Source organism: Macaca nemestrina, chromosome 10 (assembly GCF_043159975.1).
Source record: "Macaca nemestrina isolate mMacNem1 chromosome 10, mMacNem.hap1, whole genome shotgun sequence".
NCBI lineage: Eukaryota > Metazoa > Chordata > Mammalia > Primates > Cercopithecidae > Macaca > Macaca nemestrina.
The window spans coordinates 29,291,017-29,312,035 of NC_092134.1; the positions used below are offsets into that span (position 1 = coordinate 29,291,017).

At 40.5% G+C, this 21,019-nt stretch overlaps 3 protein-coding genes across 11 annotated transcripts in view; 2 read left to right on the plus strand and 1 right to left on the minus strand.

Annotated features, from left to right (window-relative positions):
- Nucleotides 1-1,524: 1,524 nt before the first annotated feature.
- LOC105497727 (heat shock protein 90 beta family member 1) lies at nt 1,525-19,213 on the minus strand. Its single transcript, XM_024797942.2, has 18 exons — nt 19,073-19,213; nt 18,011-18,113; nt 17,221-17,362; nt 16,569-16,685; nt 15,222-15,553; nt 11,726-11,837; nt 11,055-11,174; nt 9,880-9,996; nt 7,982-8,119; nt 7,821-7,898; nt 7,627-7,692; nt 6,696-6,965; nt 6,171-6,416; nt 5,609-5,745; nt 2,782-2,860; nt 2,537-2,692; nt 2,051-2,173; nt 1,525-1,820 (listed from the first exon to the last, which is right to left on the minus strand). The coding sequence occupies exons 1-18, from the start codon at nt 19,119-19,121 to the stop codon at nt 1,791-1,793; spliced, it is 2,415 nt and encodes an 804-aa protein (XP_024653710.1). The 5' UTR covers nt 19,122-19,213; the 3' UTR covers nt 1,525-1,790.
- LOC139356666 (uncharacterized) lies at nt 18,607-19,541 on the plus strand. Its single transcript, XM_071071218.1, has 2 exons — nt 18,607-18,730; nt 18,904-19,541. Exons 1-2 carry the CDS (start codon nt 18,721-18,723, stop codon nt 19,524-19,526), a joined length of 633 nt encoding a protein of 210 aa, XP_070927319.1. The 5' UTR covers nt 18,607-18,720; the 3' UTR covers nt 19,527-19,541.
- A 92-nt stretch (nt 19,542-19,633) lies between these two features.
- Nucleotides 19,634-21,019, plus strand: part of LOC105497726 (putative tetratricopeptide repeat protein 41) — a 93,421-nt gene continuing 92,035 nt past the window's right edge. For 8 of the 9 annotated variants that reach the window (XR_011608907.1, XR_011608908.1, XM_011769035.2 and 5 more), the window contains exon 1: nt 19,634-19,790. The gene's annotated coding sequence lies outside the window, so the exon portion shown is untranslated. Of the gene's footprint in view, nt 19,791-19,848; nt 20,297-21,019 lie in introns of those variants that run through there. The other variant, XM_011769038.3, reaches the window with a different exon arrangement.

Below are 21,019 nucleotides of genomic sequence, written 5' to 3' on the forward strand. Positions count from 1 at the left end.
AGTACATTTCAAAATATAGGGCAATGTGGATTTTCACTCAATGCCAATAGTTATCTCTGGTAGGATTATAGGTGATTTTTTTCAAAGACAGCTTTTTTTTTTTTTAAGTTTAGATTTACAGAAAAATCAGTAGCGTTCCCATATACCCCACGCTGTTTGTATGAATGTTGTCATCTTAAACTACCATGGTATGTCGGTTAAGAAACCAGTATTGGGGGCCGGGTGTGGTGGCCCAACACTTTGGGAGGCCAAGGTGGGCGGATCATTTGAGGTCAAGTTCAAGACCAGCCTGGCCAATGTGGTAAAACCCCATCTCTACTAAAAATATAAAAATTAGCCAGGCGTGGTGGCGGGCGCCTATAATCCCAGCTACTCAGGAGGCTGAGGCAGGAGAATCGCTTGAATCCAGGAGGTGGAGGTTTCAGTGAGCCAGGATCGCGCCACTGTACTCTAGCCTGGGAGACAGTGATGCCATCTCAAAAAAAAACCAGTATTAGTAAAATACTCCAAACTATACTCTAGACTCTGGACTTTAGATTTCACCAGCTTTTCCATTTAACACCCTTTTATTTCCAGGGTACCACACTGCATTTATTAATAGTTGTCATGTGTCCTTAGTCTTCTGCCATCCATGATTACTTCTCAGCCTGTTTTTCTGAGGAAAATTTTCTGGAAATTTTGAACAATACTGTTCACATATTCAAAATATGTCTGTTTTTCTCATTAGATTGACATTACAGGTTTTTGGAAACCGCAGTACACTTCACATCCTGTCAGGGGTACACATCACTGGTGGTATTAACATTGATCACTTGGTTAAGTCTGCCAGGTTTCTCCACTGCAAAGTTACTTTTTCCCTTTCCTATACTCAGTTTTTTAGGAGTCACTTAATCTAGCCCACATTCAAAAAGGAGAGGAAGATTAAGCTCCACCCCATGAAAGGGGGAGTACCTACATACATTTGGAAATCTTTAAGGAAATTCTGTCTTCTCCCTGTGGGAGACTTTTTGAAGTCTTTGGTTTTTCAACAGTCTCAAGCTAAGTTCAAATAATCCTCCTGCCTCAGCTTCCTCAGGAGCTGGGTGGGACCACAGGTGTGTGTCACCATGACTGGCTCAACCTTTTTTTTTAAAATCTTTTCTTGGGAGGCAGAGGTGGATGGATCACAAGGTCAGGAGTTCAAGACCAGCCTGGCCAAGATGGTGAAACCCTGTCTCTACTGAAAATACAAAAAATTAGTTAGGAATGGTGGTGGGCACCTGTAATCCCAGCTACTTGGAAGGCTGAGGCAGAGAATTGCTTGAACCCAGAAGGCGGAGGTTGCAGTGAGCAGAGATGCTGCCATTGCACTCCAGCCTGGGCAAGAGCGAGACTCGGTCTCAAAAGAGAAGTAAAAAGTAAAAAAATCTTTTCTTCATAAGCCTGAGTTACTTTTCTAAGAAAAAGAACCCAAGACACATGATTAAAAAAAAAAAACTCAGCCAAGTATTAGGCAGTTCTCTGCAAGACAGTCAAGACACTGAGTATTTGGGATCTTTTTTATTTTTATACACATGACAAGATTTTACATCAAGAATAGTCAGTTAAATAGTACAAATTTACATTCATGAGGAATGTTAAAAAAATTTCAACTAAAAAACCCACTTCTTCCTGTGACCCCAAAATCCCACATTTTACAGTGCAGGGGAGAAGGGGATTGGTGGGGGGCATCCAAACAAGTCTCTCCCAGAAGAAATGACGTCAATTTCACATTCCCTCTCCACACAGGATCCAAATGGTGAGAGGATAATTTACAATTCATCTTTTTCAGCTGTAGATTCCTGTTGGAAAAAAAAAAAACAAACCCGGAAGATATTAACAGTTAGCAGAAAAAAAAACCTAGCTGACAAAAGGCTTGTGCATGAAACAGTTTAAATGCTAGTCTGACTTCTGTAAGTTACAGTCCTAACTTTGCCAGAACTGAAACTCTGTCTTAACTTTGCCAGAACTAAAACTCTGTCCTAACTTTGCCAGAACTGAAAATGCAAGTCACATTCTTGATTTGCTCTACCTTTGCTGTTTCTTGTTCTTCTTCATCTGTTCCCACATCCATTTCTTCGTCTTCGTCTTGCTCTGTGTCTTCTGTCGTGTCTTCTGTTGTCTCTTCAGGTTCTTCTTCGGGCTCATCTTCCACCTAAACACAACATTTATGGGCCCATTAATGCCTTGGATTTATTTCCACTTTGCTCATTTAAATGTATAAAATCACAATTAATGCCACTTCTGTTTATTCAGAACCACAGAGTAAATCCTCTAACTAAATGAACAGCCAAGCTAACAAAAGGAGGCAGGCAAAAAGGAAAGAGGACATAAAAGGAGGACTTAGTTCCTAGTGCAGTGCCTGACACTACAGGGATTCAAACATTCAATAAAATTCTTTCAAAAGGTAGAAATTAGGCAAATGTCTCAAAGCTACATCCCTCAATCATTAGAGGCCTATTCCGAAAGAGCAGAAACAAAGCCAGCCAGCCTCTGTGGGAAGGTTGGGGATACAAACCTTTGCATCAGGGTCAATGTTCAAACTGAGGCGAAGCATTCTTTCTATTCTATCTCCATATGCTTTAGTGTCTGGTAAAAGATATCCTGACCGAAGCGTTGCTGTTTCAAACAAAACCACAGCAAGATCCAAAACTGTTTTATCATCTTCATCTTCCTGAGATGCAAGAAGATGCACTAGATTAATATTGAAAAATACAAAGTATTCATATTAAAAGACAAGCAAGAGGACTACTGTAATACTACCTTAATTCGTCGAAGCATGTCTCTGATCAGCGGGTGTCTGGGATTAATTTCAAATGTTTTCTTCTGACTCGCATAGTAACTGTTAAGAGATAAAAATGAACATTAACAAAACATATCCAATTTTAGGGTTCATACATTTCCCTTATTCTTTCATAATTACAGAGGACAACTCTTGGTAAAAAAATCAAAATGTACTATTGACACTTGAACACCACAGGTTTGAACTTATATGCTATTTTTTTTTCCAATACATACAGTCCACCCTCTGTATGTGCAGGTTCAGCAACCAAACTCGGAGAGAAAATACAGTATTCTTGGGATGTGGAATTGCACACACAGAGCTCCAACTCTTCATATACACAGGTTCCACAGGGCAGAATGGGGGACTAGAATATGTGTGGATTTTGGTAGGGGTCCTAGAACCAATCCCTCTCGTACACCTAGGGATGACTGTACTTTTCCAGTCTACTTTATCTGCGGAGTCAACCAACCTCGGATTGAAAATACTAGAAAGTGCAAAACAAGAAAAAAATTAAAAACCCGATGTAGTATAATAGCTATTTATATAGTACTTACATTGCATTGGGTATTAAAAGTAATCTACAGATTAAAGTACATGGCAAGATGTGCACAGGTTATATGCAAATATGACATGACTTTATATAAGGGACTTGACTCTGTGGATTTTGGTATCCATGGGATGTCCTGGAACCAACACCCCATGGACACAAAGGGATGACTGCACTGTTTCCTTATTTAGTTTTTATAGAGACAGGGTATCACTATATTGCACAGACTGGTCTTGAACTCTTGGCCTCAAGTGATCCTCTCACCTCAGCCTCCCAAAGTGTTGGGATTATACATGTGAGCCACATGCCCAGCCTGTATTGCTCCCTTTTAACAGGGAAGCAGGGCAGGGAGCAAGTGGACATGGTTAGATGAAAAATGAAATGAACTACTTTATTTACTGGTGAGTCCCAAGTACCTGGAGCACCACTGAACAGATGAACTGATTTAATGTCCTGTTTGTTCCCTCTTAGTTTATTCTTACTACCATAATTATAGTTCTGCTTCCCTGAGTTCAGAAAAATCTATGCAGCTTCTGGATGCTGCTCCAATAATAATACCTTCTCCACGATGCCTTCACCAATATGATTCCAAGAAAAATTAACTTCTTTTATCTGAACTCAGTTCCAAATGTATTTTGAATATACCTTCAAAATCCTTAGCATTTTACTGTTAGTTGTGATTATGCTCTCTTCTCTAGTTTACAGCTCTGAGGACAGGGAGGAACCACATCTATCCCTATCCTGGCGTACCCATTATCTATGTAGGGCTCAGATTATGACTTGTCTTTTTTTTTTTTTTTTAATAAAAAAGAGATGGAGTCTGGCTATGTTACCCAGGCTAGAGCTAGAGTGTACTGCCATTACAGCACACTACAGCCTTGAACTCCCGGGATCAACTGATCCTCTTGCATCAGCCTCCTGAGTAGCTGGGACAACAGGAGTGAGTCACCATGCCTGGCTTTGATTTGTCATTTTCACTAGTCTAAATGTTCCAAAAGACAGAAGTTATGTCTACCTGTGACCATCAGTGCATGGACATAGTAATAAGTGTTCATGTTTGTTGAATGAAAGGTAACTTCCTGTTAATTAATCATTTCCTGAAATTAATAGGTAGACATGTTTTAAATGGTCCTTGTACTGTTGCAATGGGATATCAGATAAACAGAACACTATTCTCTGCATGAAATTTATAGTTAAGAGATAAGACATAATATGGAATTTTAGAATTGTGACAAAAATGGAGACTACATTTTTGAGAAAAGGTTTTAAGAAGAAGAATCCTGGCCAGGTGCAGTGGCCCATGCCTGTAATCCCAGTACTTTGTGAGGCCTAAGAGGGTGGATCACGAGGTCAGGAGTTCAAGACCAGCCTGGCCAACATGGTGAAACTCCGTCTCTACTAAAAATATAAAAATTAGCAGGTGTGCTGGCAGGCGCCTGTAATCCCAGCTACTCGGAAGGCTGAGACAGGAGAATTACTTGAACCCAAGAGGCAGAGGTTGCAGTGAGCAGAGATCGTGCCACTGCACTCTAGCGTGGGTGACAGAGCAAGACTCCGTCTCGGCGGGGGTGGGAGGAAAGAATCCTTCAGCTAGGCCTTGGGAAAAAAGGATGATGACTAGATAGCATTTCAGACACATACTCCAGGTGAGAGAACAGAGAATAAAAGCAGGGAAGAAGTCATTTTCAAGGTCATTGCTGTGACATTAGAACATAAACATGAAATATTTCTTGAAAATAAAGAGTACCAAAGACTCACTATACCTCCAGGTACAGGCCCTTGAGTTCAAATACTGTTAATTCACAGGTCCTCTACCATTTACTCTATGAGACATTCTATCTGGGTACCCATAATTTAACGCTTGGAGGTGTGGGGGACGTGATTTGAAATGGAGTTAACTCACTTGAGGAATGTTGTCATTAACCTCATGTGCAGCTATTACATTTAAAAATGTAAAATAAATTCAGATATTAGGCTAAGCATATAATCCAATGTAAAAGTAAAGACAATATGCATAACACATTAAGAAAATTCCCATTTACATATTGAATACAATAAAATCATAAAATCATGAGTTAAAGACCTTTTCTTAATCGAATGTAGGAGAAATTCCTTCATAAACTTGTTGTCTACCTTACACTAGACAGTGGCAGACATTTAAGGCAATTTTACTCTTTGTATTGAAGATGGTATCGTCTCCAAAAGGAAGACTGGGTAAGAGCCAACACCCTGGCAGGGACTTTCCTGAGGATGCTTACTTTGTAGAGATGTCCTTGCCTGTTTGGTACGCTTGTGCTTTCATGATTCTCTCCATGTTGCCAGACCATCCATACTGGCTGGCCACCAAAGCACATGGAGATTCTGTCAGACGCTGAGACACCACAGCCTTTTCAATCTTAGGAAAAGAAATCAAGTCATATAAATTAATATCAACAGGTAAGGTCATTCAGCAATTGTATTTCAACTTTCTAAGACTATCGCTTAAGATCATAAAAATAGCAGGTCATAAAAATAGCTTTTCTTAAGGCTTAGGAGAATTTGTAGGGGCACTTACTTGATAATCTGAATTTTTTAGTCAGAAGTTTAAATATCAGCTTTTAAAAACATAAAACTTAATTTGTAACAACTTAAGTTATTAACAAAGCAATATTAAACTACTGTGGAAAGTTTTAAGCTTTCTCCCAATAATTTAACTATATTAATTAAATTTTTACCATTCTAATGGTTACAAAGTAACCAGCTGCAGCTTAATTTGTTGACAAAATAACTTTCTCTTAATGCAGACACTAATATTTCCACAAATTGTAATTTCCACAATACCTTGTCCTTAAGGGCTTTATCTTTCATCCAGTTCAGCAGAGGCTCAAATTCTTTCTCAACTGCTTCACGACTCTCCTTAGTTTTTTCACTTTCATCAAACTTCACTCCTTCCTTGGCAACATTCTGGAACCTCTTCCCATCAAATTCAGGAAGGGCCTGAATGCAGTATTCATCCACAGGTTCTGTGAGGTAAATAACTTCATAGCCCTTTTTCAGAAGTCGCTCAACAAATGGAGAAGATTCAGCCTACAAAATTAAGAGAAGTCACAGAGTTTTCCAAGTCTGGCCCTGGTGTATTTGTTTATCCTAGCAGCTGCTATGTTTATACATTATTAAAACCCCATTTTACAGGTGAAGAATTAAGAGGTTCAGAGAATATAAACAAGCTTCCTGCCAGTGACTGACCAGGGCTTATAATTACTCCAGTTACACATTTAAGTTTTCCTTTTCTCCCCCTCAAGAGTTGGCTGTAAATCCCTAGCTACATTCCAGAATGGCTGACAACGCTTAAAGAGTTCATCTCACCTCTTTTCTGCTGGACCCAGCCATGAAGTAGATTTTGTCTTGTTTTTCCTTCATTCTTTCTACATATTGGTCTAGGCTAGTAATGTCAGTTGGATGATGAGAAGACTGGAACCTAAGAAGTTTAGCAAGACGTGTTCGATTCGAGTGGTCTTCAATCACACCAAGCTTGATGTTGGTACCAAATTCTTTCCAAAAAGTATCATTGTATTTATCATCAGCAATCTTCTTGATCATGTCCAGCGTTTTACGAACAAGCTTCTTCCTAATTACCTAAACACAATGAAAGAATAACTGATTAGAGAAGTTAATCTCAAACTTTTGAGAATGTAAGGTACCCAGGGAAGAGTGTGAAAGACACAAAGATGATATCGTTATTGCCATTTATTGAGGGGCAGGAAATGGTGAAGCACTCCTATGTATTCAGATTGGGCTGAAACTCAGCTGTCTGTGCAAACAGCCACAAGATTGCCTTAATGTTGACATTCTAACCTTAGGACTCACTGATATTCTCTCTCTCTAGGATCTAAATGAAGTGAACAAATATGCTACTTTCAAATACTTTTAAATTTAAAAACTGAAGAATCTTCTAATTATGGAAGTATTGGAGGGGAAGGGTTTAATGAAAGACTTGATAAAGAGGTGGTTATGTGATCAAGTCTGGATGACAAAATGTTAATCCTGGACCAGGCAGTGGGCCTATATGGGTGTTCACTGTACAATTCTTTAATTTTTTCTAGATGTTTGAAACTTTGTTATTAAATGTTGGGAGAAAAAGAATCAGATTCTTAGGATCTGATAAGCCCAGAATGAAAGGAAGTTCATCTGAAGAATCACGGACCAGACCCAAAATCTGGTTACTCCACAAATGGAGTCTGTTCTCCGAACCCCAATCCAACAGCCAAGTGGACAGTTTCTTCCTAGAGACACTTACCTTAAGCAGTTTATGTTGCTGAAGAGTCTCGCGGGAAACATTCAAGGGCAGATCATCTGAGTCCACCTTCAGATGGCAAAAGAAAGTTCAGTGAGCAATAAAACCACTGGAAGAAAGCAAAGCCAAACACACACTCTACACTGCCAGACCCCTGGCACAACAATCACCCCTTCTCCCAAACTTCAGATACTTACCACACCCTTGACAAAATTAAGGTACTTAGGCATCATATCATGGAAGTCGTCTGTGATGAATACACGGCGCACATAGAGCTAAAGAGACCAAAAAAAAAGGTCACTTTCTGGAAATTAAACTTTCACATTTTAAACACTGTATGTACTACTTAAAAACTCACCTTAATGTAATCACTCTTTTTAGATCCATATTCGTCAAACAGACCACGTGGAGCAGATGTGGGTACAAATAAAATTGATTTGAAGGTAACTTCCCCTTCAGCGGTAAAGTGAATGTAAGCCATGGGGTCATCACTTTCCTGTGGAAAGTTGGTATCTTAGTCATTCAAATGACACAGTAGAAAAGCAGTGCAAGAACTAAGCAATGTACTATGTGGTACACGTTCAGTTTAGCAATTAACTAACAAAAAATTTCCCTTACCTGCGAGGGGGAAAAAAAAAGAGAAAGAAAAGGGTGGAATGAAGAAATGACTAGGATTACAATTCTAATTCACTAGATATGGTTGTTTTGATGATGATTGTCAATAACATTATTTCCTAAACTTGCGGAAGGATGGATAAGTTTATGTTTCTTATGTATGAGAGAAGTGAATAGGAAAACCACCACCCTGCCTAAATGACAAAATTATATACAACACTTCAGTGTGCCCTTGAACTACAGTAAGTACTCAAGAACATGTTTCTTCCATGGAACTTAGCTCTAGCAGTGGCTACAAAGATATATGTAAATACCTGTAAAACAAAGTCAGAAATTCTCTTGATCTGCATTATCTATTACTATACCACATAAATGGCTATTAAGCACTGAAATGTAGCTAGTTCAAATTCAGATGTGCTGTTAAGTGTAAAATACATTTTGAAGGCACAGTACAAAGTTTAAAAAGGGTGTAAAATGTCTCATTATTAGTTTGTATATTGATTATGTGTTGAAATACTACTATTTGGAGTACGCTGGGTTAAATAAATTATACTATTAACATTTCGTGGTTCCTTTTTTTTGTATGGCTTCTAAAAAATTTAAAATCATGTGTGGCTCACATTAATTATATTTCTAATACAGCTGCCTTATATAAAGTAAGTTTATAGACTCTAGGACTTTAGAGTTTATGGAAATCGAAGGCAGAACTGACGGTGTTTTAAAGAGTTGAAATTTAAAGGATATGGAATAGAGAAAAGAACAAATACAGACACAGAATATTAGGTTTTACTTAGCTATGGTTAAGTCCACTAGAGCATTCTACTACTTGCACCAAATGCTGCTGGGGAAACTAACTTGAAACAACCTTTATCAATGCTAGTTTTGCATTCTTAAGAGTTACAAGAAGGGATCAGTAAAAGGAAAAAAAAAAAAAAAACAGGCAAGGAAACATAAATTTGGTAATTATTCCTAGGCATAGGATCTCACAATAAGTGTTTGATGTCGTAAGCAAGCTCTTTAAAGATTATATTAAAAGCCACTTAACAACATGATTTCATGTTTTACGGGTTTTGTGGTGGAAATCACACATCTACCTATGTAGGTGGTTCTTAATCTTTTTTTGTCATACAAAACCCTTGGCAAGCTGGTGAAGCCTACAGATGCCTTCTCGAAATAATTTTTTTTTTAAAAACCACATATTACAAAATACACAGCAATAAAAAGGAAACCAATTGTGTTTAAACAGCCAGAAAACTGTTTCAAACATTCTTGATTTTGTAATGTTTCACTATTATATTAACCAAGAGCTAGGACGAATTTTAATAACTGCAGCAATTTTGAAGTAGTGATGAGCATAATAATTCAACTTAAGTAAAAATGGTGTGTTCTGGAAACCAATTACTCTCAAAGACCATCTTTACTGAGATATCAATCTCAAAGGTTCATAAATGTGATTTTACTTACGAGTAGGTCAATAAACCAGAAGTAGACGTATTATAGTTGGCCTAAAGGTCTTTTTTTGAATTTTCTCTCTGGGAAAAAATGGGAATGGACCATCTCATATTCAATGGTCACATACCATACACAATTAAACTAATAGGGTGATTCATTAATAACCAGAAGCTAGGGAATTATATTTACCTTTGAAAATGATTTGTAGAAAGCTTTGTATTCATCTTCTTCTACTTCTTTTGATGGTCTCTGCCATATTGGTTTGATATCATTCATAAGTTCCCAGTCCCAGACAGTTTTTTCAACCTGAAGTTATTATAGTATTTGATTAGTCTCTCTTAGCAGTCACCAAGGTTATCCGAGCAGTAACCATGACTTCAGTAGATTTTAAAAGACTATGTAAAGCACCAGAGGCCCGGTGTGGTGGCTCACGCCTGTAATCCTAGCACTTTGGGAGGCTAGGGTAGGAGAACTATTTGAGCTTGGAGTTCAAGACCAGTCCAGGCAACATAGCAAGACCTCCATCTCTACAAAAAACTTTCAAAAATTAGCCAGTCATGGTGGTGTGTCTGTTGGTGGCATGTGTCTGTGGTCCTACCTAGTTGGGAGGCTGAGGTGAAAGGACTGCTTAAGCCTAGGAGTTCAAGGGTGAATGAAGGGAGCTACGATCATGCCACTGCACTCCAGCCAGAGTGGCAGAGACTCTGTCTCCAGATTAAAAAAAAAAAAAACAACTCACTAAAGGATACCTGTTATCTGGGAAGGTTTCTGCCAACTGTATCAAAAGCAAAGTATTTTTCTCAATATTTAATTCAAAAAGATAATTGCTAATTGATGAAAAGCCAATTAAGGTTTTTTATTGTTATTTTTAACTAGCAAAAATGTTTCTTGAAAATATTTGTTTTGAGGTTAGAAGGAAATACATATTACATATTCGTATTTCATGACTTAAAGAAATCCAACATTTTACAAAATATTTCTCAACCACCATGACCAATACTTCTTACTCTGCTACCTAAGCAAGCCAAAGAACCATTTTTATAGTTAATCCCTACATGATAAAAAGACAAAAGAGGACTCAGAAAGCTTTTTAAGATTTTAAAATTCCAAACATATAAGTCACCAGTCCCAGGCAATATATAAAAGTCAGAAAATTCTTCATAAAAATGACCTGGGTTTGATACTTAAAACTTTCTACAGGACAATGTACTCAACATACAAAGGTCTTATTTTAAAAGCTGGCTCCATGGACTTAGCACTGGAACTGAAGCTGACTTCAACTCAGCCAGTGCATACTTGGGTTTTCCTGGTTTTGCGTATACATGTTAAACGGTATCTTAGGCAGGGAGATGAACCAGACTTACTTTTTTAGTTTTTGGTTTCTTTTCTTCTTCTTCTTCCTCTACTGCAGCTTCATCATCAGATTCTTCTTTCTCTTCTTTTGCTGCTTCTTCTTCCTCCATGGGCTCCTCAACAGTTTCAGTCTGTTGAAATAAAAGAAGAATTATGGTTAAATCCATTTGTTTAACAATTCTGATTTTGTCTACAGAAATATGACATAACATTACAGCTCAAAAAAATAGGTTTTTGCAAGAAAACCCTGTGAGTATCCTTAACATTATAATAGACCACATTTTGCCTTCATTCTTTTTTTTTTTTTTTTTTTTTGGGAGACAGAGTCTTGCTTTGCTGCCCAGGTTGGAGTACAGTGGGGCAACCTCGGCTCACTGTAACCTCCGTCTCCCAGGTTCAAACAATTCTCTTGCCTCAGCCTCCTGAGTAGCGGGGATTACAGGCATGTGCTACCATACACCCAACTAATTTTTTTGTATTTTTAGTAGAGACAAGGTTTCACCATGTTGGCCAGGCTGGTCTCAAACTCCTGACCTCAGGTGATCCACCTGTCTCGGCCTCCCAAAGTGCTGGGATTACAAGCATGAGCCACCGCGCCAGCCCGCCTTCATTCTTTTAGTGTTGAATATTTAAACATGTTGCCAAGGTAATACATAGAAGTTTTTAGTCAATATAGATTTACCTTGCTGCTCCATACATAAATAGGAAAGTTTATGAACTGTGAATATTTTTTGACGAGATTTTTAATTGTATCCAATTCAAGGTAATCAGATGCTTCTTCTTTTAAGACAAGGCTGCAAGAAAAATTTGATGTTTAGAGACACCTAACATTTAGAAGATCCAATTATAAATTCATCTAAATACCATGGTAATAGCCAGCAGTTCAGTGTAATCCAAGATGTCCTAATTATTCGTGTTAACTCTCCATCACCAACAAGGGTTTGTGAGCTAAAATGTAACACATATACAGTAAAGAGAAGAATCTCCTCTACATTACCTCAAGTGGAGAATAACATTGTTTTAAGTAGAAAATTAAAATATCCTCAACCTTCTGAATAGATTGTTTGTTTTCATTTCTCAAGGTGAGAAAGCACTGAAATATTCTGGAGAAAAATGGAGTCATGCACTCTCTTAGCTCTTACTGTTATTCTAGAAACCTAATGAATATTGTAGATAACTATTCCTAATTAATGAAAACATTTTCCTTAGAAAAGCTAGCAAATTAATCTGGATTATTTATATTTATATCCGCACTATCCAAAATGGTAGCCACTGGGCACATGTGACTTATTTTAAAAAAATGTACAGTTCAGTTCCAGTTACGCTGCCACATTCCAAGTACTCAACAGTCACATGTGGCTAGTGGTTGCCAAAATGGAAAGTGCAGATATAGAACATTTCTACTATTACATAAAATTCTACCGGGCAGTGTGGGGATTACAGGTGTGAGCCACTGTGCCCAGCCTAGAACCCACTCAGTAAGTAGTCAGTCCATATCTTGATATTTGTGTTGCCAATTAAGTATGGGAAATGGTCTATATGTGGTTCCCTCCCTGTCTCAAAAGGCTCATTAGTTTAGTGGTACCTGGCCAGTAAGTAGCCATGATATGACAACAAAGCCTAGTGAGTGACTAGGCCGCTGGTCTCAGAGCACATGTTCTAGTGATTTGGGGATTAAGAGTTCAGTTTTGGATGCAAGTAGAAGCTGCTGGTTAGATATCTTAGGTAGAATCATTTAAAAGGCAATTAAACACATGAACACGGAGCCCAGGAGTGAGACCTAGACAAGGGGTTGGCAAGCTATAGCTGTATAGCTGGCACCCACTAGAAATTTTATTGGGACAATTTTTTTTTTTTTTGGACCTCTGTCACCCAGGCATGATGATGGCTCACTGCAGCCTTGACCTCCTAGGCTCGGCTCAAGCAATCCTACCTCAGCCTCCTGAGTAGCTGGGACTACAGGCATGCACCACCATGCCCAGCTAATTTTTGTATTTTTTTTTTTTTTTGTGGAGATGGGATCCCACTATGTTGTCCTGTCCAGGCTGACCTCAAACTCCTGGGTTCAAGTGATCCTCCCACCTCAGCCTCCCAATGTGTTGGGATTATAGAGATGAGCCAACACACCTGGCTGGGACACATCCTTATGTATTGTCTATGCCTACTTTCAAGCTAAACAGAGTTGGGACATGTGACAGACCATATAGCTCACAAGCTAAAAATATCTACTACTAGCTGGCTCTTTCTTTTTTTTGTTGTTTTTTCTTTAATCTTTTTTTCTACTAGCTGGCTCTTTTAAGAAAAAGTTTGCTGACTCCTGATCTAGACTAAGAATATAAATTTGAGAACTGGAGATGGAGCCTGAGGCCGTGGCAGTGGATAAGACTACATTAAGGATCATATGGACAATGAGAAAGGGCTGAAACTTAACTTGGAGAAAATGTATGTCAACATTTAAGAAGTGGACAAAGGAAATTTTTAAAAAGATATGCATGGTCATGGAAACTAGGTACTGGATAGGTTGTTACCAGCCATCTTACCTGCATGGAACTGCACTGTTTAACCTACTTATTCATACAAATGGCTGCCAATTAAGTATTAGGCTTTGGGAATGGAGCTTTCAACAAAATGTTTGCCTTCATGGAACTTATATCCAGATAATTTCACCTGTTTCTTAGTAACCTGACATTAACACCTCTTGGGACATCACTGTCTGTCTTTCTTCAGGAATGATTTCCCTATCCTTCTCCAACACCTAGCAGTGCTTAAAAAGAGAGGGCACTGGGGCATAACTCTTAGTGATGCCTCCAAATGAGACCTGGAGATATCAATGTTAGTGACAAAGGCAGGGAAAGGTAAATTGGGAACACAAGTTACAAAAGTACTAAAATGCAGTCATCTAGTTAGTCTTCATTAAAAGAAATCTGCTGCAGTAAAAACAGGAAATGTTACTTTCTAGGATGAAGAAAGTTGGTCACAATGATAAGCATGTGCTTCTTTCCCTTAATGTTAAGAAAATTTAAAACTGAATTAAGAAAAAAAATAGAAGCTGTAGGCACATTCTGTTACTCACTTAGCAGGAGCTGGCAAGCCAACTGACCTCTGAAATAGAATTTCCTCATCTCCAAGATGGTAAAATTTTAAAAAGGCAAAAAGCTGCCCTGTCTCCGTCACAGTGCTACAAGCAAGGAGAGCTACTGTACGGCACTGGCTCTGTCTCATCTATACGAACAACAGTTATTGGCTTAAGAGGGATCTTAATTGGCTTACGAGGGATCTTAATTCGAATTTAAAAACTTGTAACTATCCTTAAGTGACATATTTTACTCCACAGCTTTCACAACTTTCATGAACTTTCTTTAAGCCTTTTATCTCTACAAGGCAGCCCCAGCCCTGGTTGCTATCACTCATCCTGAGTATTTTCAATGGTCCCCCAAAGAGTCTCCCCCTTGTCCACTCCTCGCATCCTCCACACCACCTTGAGAATCTTAAAAAGTTCATCACATTCTGGCTGGGGACGGTGGCTCACGCCTGTAATCCCAGCACTTTGGGAGGCCAAGGCGGGCAGATCATGTGAGGTCGGGAGTTGGAGACCAGCCTGACCAACATAGAGAAACCCCATCTCTACTAAAAATACAAAATTAGCAGGGCGTGGTGGCGCATGCGTGTAATCCCAGCTACTCGGGAGGCTGAACCCGGGAAGCAGAGGTTGCGGTGAGCCGAGATCGTGCCATTGCACTCCAGCCTGGGCTGGAGCGAGACTCCGTCTCAAAAAAAAAAAAAAAAGTTCATCACTTTCCATCCATAACTGCCACCAAGAACTCTCTTCATCTAGTAAGCATGCCTTTATTCAGGATGCTCCACAGACAAATTACTCTTCTAACCTGGGAAACTGACAAACCATGCCTCCTCTGTGGGTACCCAAGAAGCCTTCTCCCCTGGGGGAGCTGCTATTTCCTACTTTGTACCCTCCATGTACACCAGCAATCACAAACCTTTGTGCCTGGCCCTTTGCAGGTCCTCAAACATTTCTTCAAGTGATGGTAACCGTTCTGTTTCCTCATTTTATAGGCAGGAAAATTAAGGCCCAGAATAAGTCATTTGCTCAGAGAATAGAACTGGAGAGTCAAGATCCTCACCATGACTATTAATTATTATTAGGAATCAGTTATACTCACGTAATTGTCGTTCCCCGTCCTAGAGTGTTTCCTCTTGGGTCAGCAATTACTGAAAATTCATTGGAGTCGGACTCCCAGATGTGCTGGGTATCGTTGTTGTGTTTTGATGTGACAATAACCTTATCTGCTACAAGGAAGGCGGAATAGAAACCAACACCAAACTGGCCAATCAATTCAGAAGTTGACTGGCCATCTTCCTGTGCTTCCGTCATCTTGTTTAAAAACTCGCTTGTTCCAGATTTGGCTATGGTACCAAGGTTCTTAACCAACTCTTCTCTGGTCATTCCTACACCGGTGTCTGTGACATGCAGCAGGTTCTTCTCCTTATCACACTAAAAGCAAGACAAGAACCAGATAGTTGTATTTAATATTTACATTACGCCAAGCAAATATTGAGGAACTAACCAGCTTTGGGTCCCATCAATTCCAATACAGAAAACTAAACTGAGATATTTTCCTCTACATAGTTTTTTATGGCCTTTTCTGAAAGTGTACATCTTAAAGTAATCTATGTATTTGAGAAAGTATTAATATCAAATGGGCAGACTGGTCTAAATGTCAAGGGTTAGAGGCTGACCTAAATAAAACAAGTTACCTTTGAAGAAAAACAATTCAAGAAAAATAAAATTTTATGTCTTGCCTATTTCTTTAATAGAAAACAAAACAACTTGAATGATTCTTCTATTTGGAATCTGTGATGGATCATTAATATTCTTCACTCAATATTCCTGGCTGTCTGCCTTCCAGAAACCTAGGAGGATTCTACTTTCTCCATTTAAGAATGGCTAAGGCCATGTGACTAGTTCTGGCCAATGAGTTATAAATGGCCAATGAGTCGTAAATGAGAGCTCTGCTTTCAGGCTGAGCCTTTAATTATAGTAGTATGAGACCCTCTAAGCTTGCTCTGCACCATGGCAACTGTCTACACACTACAGATGGCTGCCCACGCCTCTGTCCCAGCATGGGGATGAAGCAGAGCAAAGACCACAGGCAGACTGTGATCAATGATTTAAGCCAAGGGCTAGCAAACTTTTTCTGTAAAGGGCCACATAGTAAATATTTTAGGCTGTGGGAGACTCATGTTCTCTGTTAAAACAACTTGACTCTGCTGTTGAAACACAGAAGCAGTCACAGATAATAAACAAATGGGCATGGCTGCATTCCAATAAAACTATTTATAAAAACAAGTAAAGTCAGATTTAGCCATAGTTTGCTGACTTTCAAGCCACTGAGGCTTGGGGGTTTTTTGTCATTGCAATATAATCTAGCCTATCTTGACCGATAGGGATCTTCTACCTCTAAGGATTCCTTTTCCTTTAAAAGAAAGAAAAACTGCCTTACACTTACCTTAATTTTAACTGTTAGTTCCTCATTTCCAGAAAGAGCATTTTCATCAGTCAGTGATATTAGCCGTATCTTATCTAAAGCGTCGGAAGCATTTGAAATCAGTTCTCTCAGGAAAATCTAAATGGAAGCCAGAGGTAATACACTTAAGACTATCCTCAAGATACATTAAGATATTCATTTTATGCCAAACCCATTTTATTTCTTCTCTGTACCTTATAAAAGCACTCTTTAAGGAATTAAGACTTCTTATGGTATAGGAGTGGCTTTATTCTTTTGATTAAAAAAAGGCATAGCTCCTTACACAAAGAACTGTGGCAACTATAAGGGATACATTAGCTGGTAAGGGTAGTAACACTACCCATCTGACAGTGATCTTGAGGTATACAATGCAAGAAGTTTAATTTACGAGACTGCCCTTAGAATCACAACTATTATCAGGCCATGAACCTATTTAGAGGTAAAGGAAAAAGAAAATGTCTGATGCTCCCTTTCTTCCCAGATATCTAGTAACAATTCTTGGACATATTAAGTATTTAAAGGTTGTTAGCTACTTACTCGGTTAGTACATTACTTTTGCAGTAAATCAAGCAAATTTAAGTAAACAAGTATGCCACCATATAGAGACAAAATATTCTAACCACATGTTGCTTACCTCTTTATTTTTATACAATGAATTGATGATAAGTTTCATCATTCTGTTAACTTCAGCTTGAAAGGCAAACTTTTCCGACTTCTCTCTAAGTTCTCTTATTTGCGATGCATTTAATCCATCCAACTGAATAGCTTCTTCCTCTCTAAGGAAATCAGTTAGATAAGCAAATATTGCATGGCTTAGTTCCCTTCAAAACTAGAGGAATTATGATGCGAGCACAGTGGCCTCTAAATATTGTCTTGGGGGTTAAAATGGAAACCCTTATAAAGTATTACTGATATACCATCTCATTATGTTAGCACAGCAGTAGGCTACCTTTAACATTGCACTGGAAATACTTGGTTCTTAAAATTGCCAGAAAAAAAACCCCCAAGTCTCCTCTACTAAAAAGCAAAGTCATACTCATTTATGCTCCACGGTGAGGACTTCAAAACTGTCAATAAATCCCAAGAGGCCAAATTTTAAAATATTGTTCAACTGACAGAAATCCCATTTTTAAACTACTCGGCGTACACAGTTAATGAATACAAATCCAACTGAAACTCTTTTCTAAAGTCTTACAAAGTTCGTGGTGCTAGTATTCTGCAATATAGTTTTCAAAGGAATTCACTCAGTTTTAATCACTCCCAGGGACAAGTTAGGAGGTATGTATGCACACAACTCACCAGGTATTTAAATACAGGGTGTTAGACTTTATCTGGACCTTTGGAGAAGAGATACATAAGAAGTGACCCTAACTCACAAGGTTCACAGGGCTTATCTGTATAGGTAAGTTCAAATGAACACAAACCTCTGTACTACTTCATCATCCGTCCTTGAGCCTTCTCTACTTTTACCCAGATCCTCTTCTACTGTACCATCCACATCAACTTCGTCGTCAGCTCTGACCGACCCTGAAGATTTAACACGGGAAAACTCTTCAACATCGCACTTCTCCAAGGAGGATGATCAAATAGGGAAGGGTAGGGGTTGCAAAATTCAGCTGGTAAATAAGGGTGGAGGGGATGAAAGAGTGTATTCCCTGGTTTAAATACCCAAGGTAAAGCCAAGACAGCACATCTATTTAAGTTCTGATGTTGAGGTCCCCAGTAGATTCTGAAATACTGAGGTAGTCACCACTTCTAAACAGTGTGTCTCCGATCATTTATAAATAACGTTAAGCAGACTGACACCAGGTCTCTTCTACAACCACACGTGTTGCGCGCAGGCCGAGCCAAGGCCTCCCAACTGACCAAACCAAAACTTCGGCCTTCGTTATCACAGGTCAGAATGCAAATAGGATTTATGCAATCTCTGGCGAGAGGAACTGAAATTGAGCCCAGAGGCATGAGAAGGGGGCGAAATGTTAAGAACCGAGCTCCAGCAAAACCGAATCAAACACGCTGACACTGCCATTCCGCTGGCCCCAGGCCTCACGCTCCCAAGCCAGCATCTTCTTAAGAAAGGACACGCGCTTGCGAGGAGTTGGAGTCTGGGGAATTACCGGACGGGAAAGCTGGGATGGCCGAAGGTAGCGGTGGCCGAAAAAGTCCTCCGGGCGGGGAGGGGGGAGGGACTCTCACAACTCCCGGGGGAGCCAGAGCCCCAGAGAGGCCCCACCCCGAGGTCGCTGAGACCTCCGGGCGAGATATTATTAGATCTGTAGGGGAGTTAGATGATTCTGCTCTCTTTTATTATTTCCAGAGGAAGAAGAGAATAAACGTAATCCCCTGGCCCTCTTTCGAGGAAAGGTGACGTCCCTTGGCCCACCGCAGGCCTCGGGATCCCCCCTCCCAGGTTCAACGCCCCCAGAACCTTCGAGAAGCGGCCGCGTGTGTAGAGGGGGGACGTCTGCTCCTCTAGGATCACTCACCGAAGGTCAGCAGGACGCAGCAGAGGCCCAGCACCCACAGGGCCCTCATGGCGTGCGGCCGGTGAGTCTCAAGTCCCTCTCGATCGCAGGAGCCGCCTCCACCCCCACCCCTAAGCTCGGATCCTCACACCTCCAGCCGCGCGGTCCGCCCACTACACCCCAAGCAGGTCGGGCCGCTTTTCACCCCCACTTCTCGAGGGCGGGGGACGGGAAACATGAACCCACCAATCGCGCCGCACCACGCACCCACGGCACCCAATGGGGATTCGTGGGGGGGACGGAAGTCCACCAATCGGAGCTGTCCAGGTGCGGTGACCGATGCCCGAAGCGTGGCTCCTTCCGATTGGTCAGGGTTTGCAGCTTTTCTCCAATCAAATGGCTCCGCGGGCCCCTCACACGTGGGACCGCCCCTTTGCCTGGGCGGCTGTGGCCTCTAAGGGCAACCGTCCAATGAATGTAAGCACAGAACACATCCATCTTTTTCGAGAGGTCGCGGCGGAACTACTTCCGGATCCTAGAGAGCGTTTATTCTGTGACCAGTGGAAACGGTAGCCATGGCAACGTGTTCTTCACCCTTTCCCATCTATATCTGGGGTTACGTTGGGAGTGATTCCAGCACGACTTTCGCGGCCAGCGTTCTCGTGTGGCGGCGCTTCTCGGAAAGGAGAAACACACGAGAGTGGTTGAAAATCCCCTAGAACCCTTCCAGATGGAGGTGGTGAGAAACTACAGCTCCCGACATGCAATGTCCTACGGGGTACACTGCATTGAATGCTGGGAATCGTAGTCTTTGGTCTCTGAGGACCAGCTGCGTAGTTTGGCCCTTACTTTCACGCTCCCCCAGCGTGTGTTTGCCGGAGCCCTGTCCTGCGTCTTAGATGTTACATCTCGTTCTGATTACAGTAGAGATATGTGCCTATTCCAGGAGTCTCCATTGTACACAGCTTTTAGAAGCGGGCCTAGAAAGCCTTGACGCCTCGGGCAAGGCCGCCTTGTTCTGGGGGGTCGGTCTGAGTCTGGGGGCTCCGCCTCCGGCTCGAGAGCACGCGTTTCCGAATCCGCCTACAAGTGTGTCACTTGGGCAGCCCGAGCCTTCACCTCGTCTGTGCGCAGCCGGAATCCCCAGGCCTTCCTGATCTGGTTTACAGAAGATGGTTGGGACCTCCCCGACCTGACGGTCTTAGAACCCCTTCTGTGAATCAGGTGGAGAGCGTGGTGGAAAAGGTGGGTCTAGCACAGAAAAGGAAAAACCTTAGTTTAACGAATGCAGGAGGATGCACCTGCAGATATTTGAAAGCAAAACCTGTGGTGCTGCACATGAGAACGGGATTTGCAGCTTTGTAACTTCATAGAAATACCCTGTCCGTGTTCAGAAGGACATATAAAACACCAGGTGTCTTTCCTGTGAGGGAAGTCCCTCATGCTAAACTTGTACCTTTGGAAATATTTTCTACGTCCCTTTAACCTACTCTATACGTTACCCACACGCATATCCGCGCCCATCTCTGACATACACATCCCCCTTCCTTATTGCTTCCTCCAATAAAATTGAACTTTGAATATCTTTTCAGATAATCATCCGAATTCCTGAAGACAAGCTTTTTAGTGACAGTCTGTCATAGTCTTTTACAACTTCCCATATTTAGGTGTGCGGATCTTGGCTCTGTGGTTGGCGCTCACGTATTGTGGTGGTGCCTTATTTACATCTGCCCAATTTACCTACATTTGTTATTAGTAAGCAAAGAGTAGCTTACAAAGAATGCTTTATGCATGCTTCTGTGCTTTCATCTTTTTTAAAAAGAGCATACTAGAGTGTGAATTACATTCAGAGATTTCAGTTGCGTTTTTGTGTATTTTAACTCCTTTATTTTCTGTTTTTAGAGAAAAATGAGTTCACTTTTTTCCCCTCGCATTTCACAGCTCACCTTTTCCTCCAATTCTGAATAA

Bases quoted from the DNA above. Each gene is read 5' to 3' on its own strand.
- LOC105497727 (XM_024797942.2), bottom strand. From the start codon at position 19,121: ATGAGGGCCCTGTGGGTGCTGGGCCTCTGCTGCGTCCTGCTGACCTTC. The intron at 2,174-2,536 runs GTTTGTATCCCC...TGTTGTGTTTAG, and splicing joins ACATTGACCCTGATGCAAAG to GTGGAAGATGAGCCCGAAGA. The intron at 1,821-2,050 runs GTAGAGCAAATC...TTTTTCCAACAG, and splicing joins AAGAACAAGAAACAGCAAAG to GAATCTACAGCTGAAAAAGA.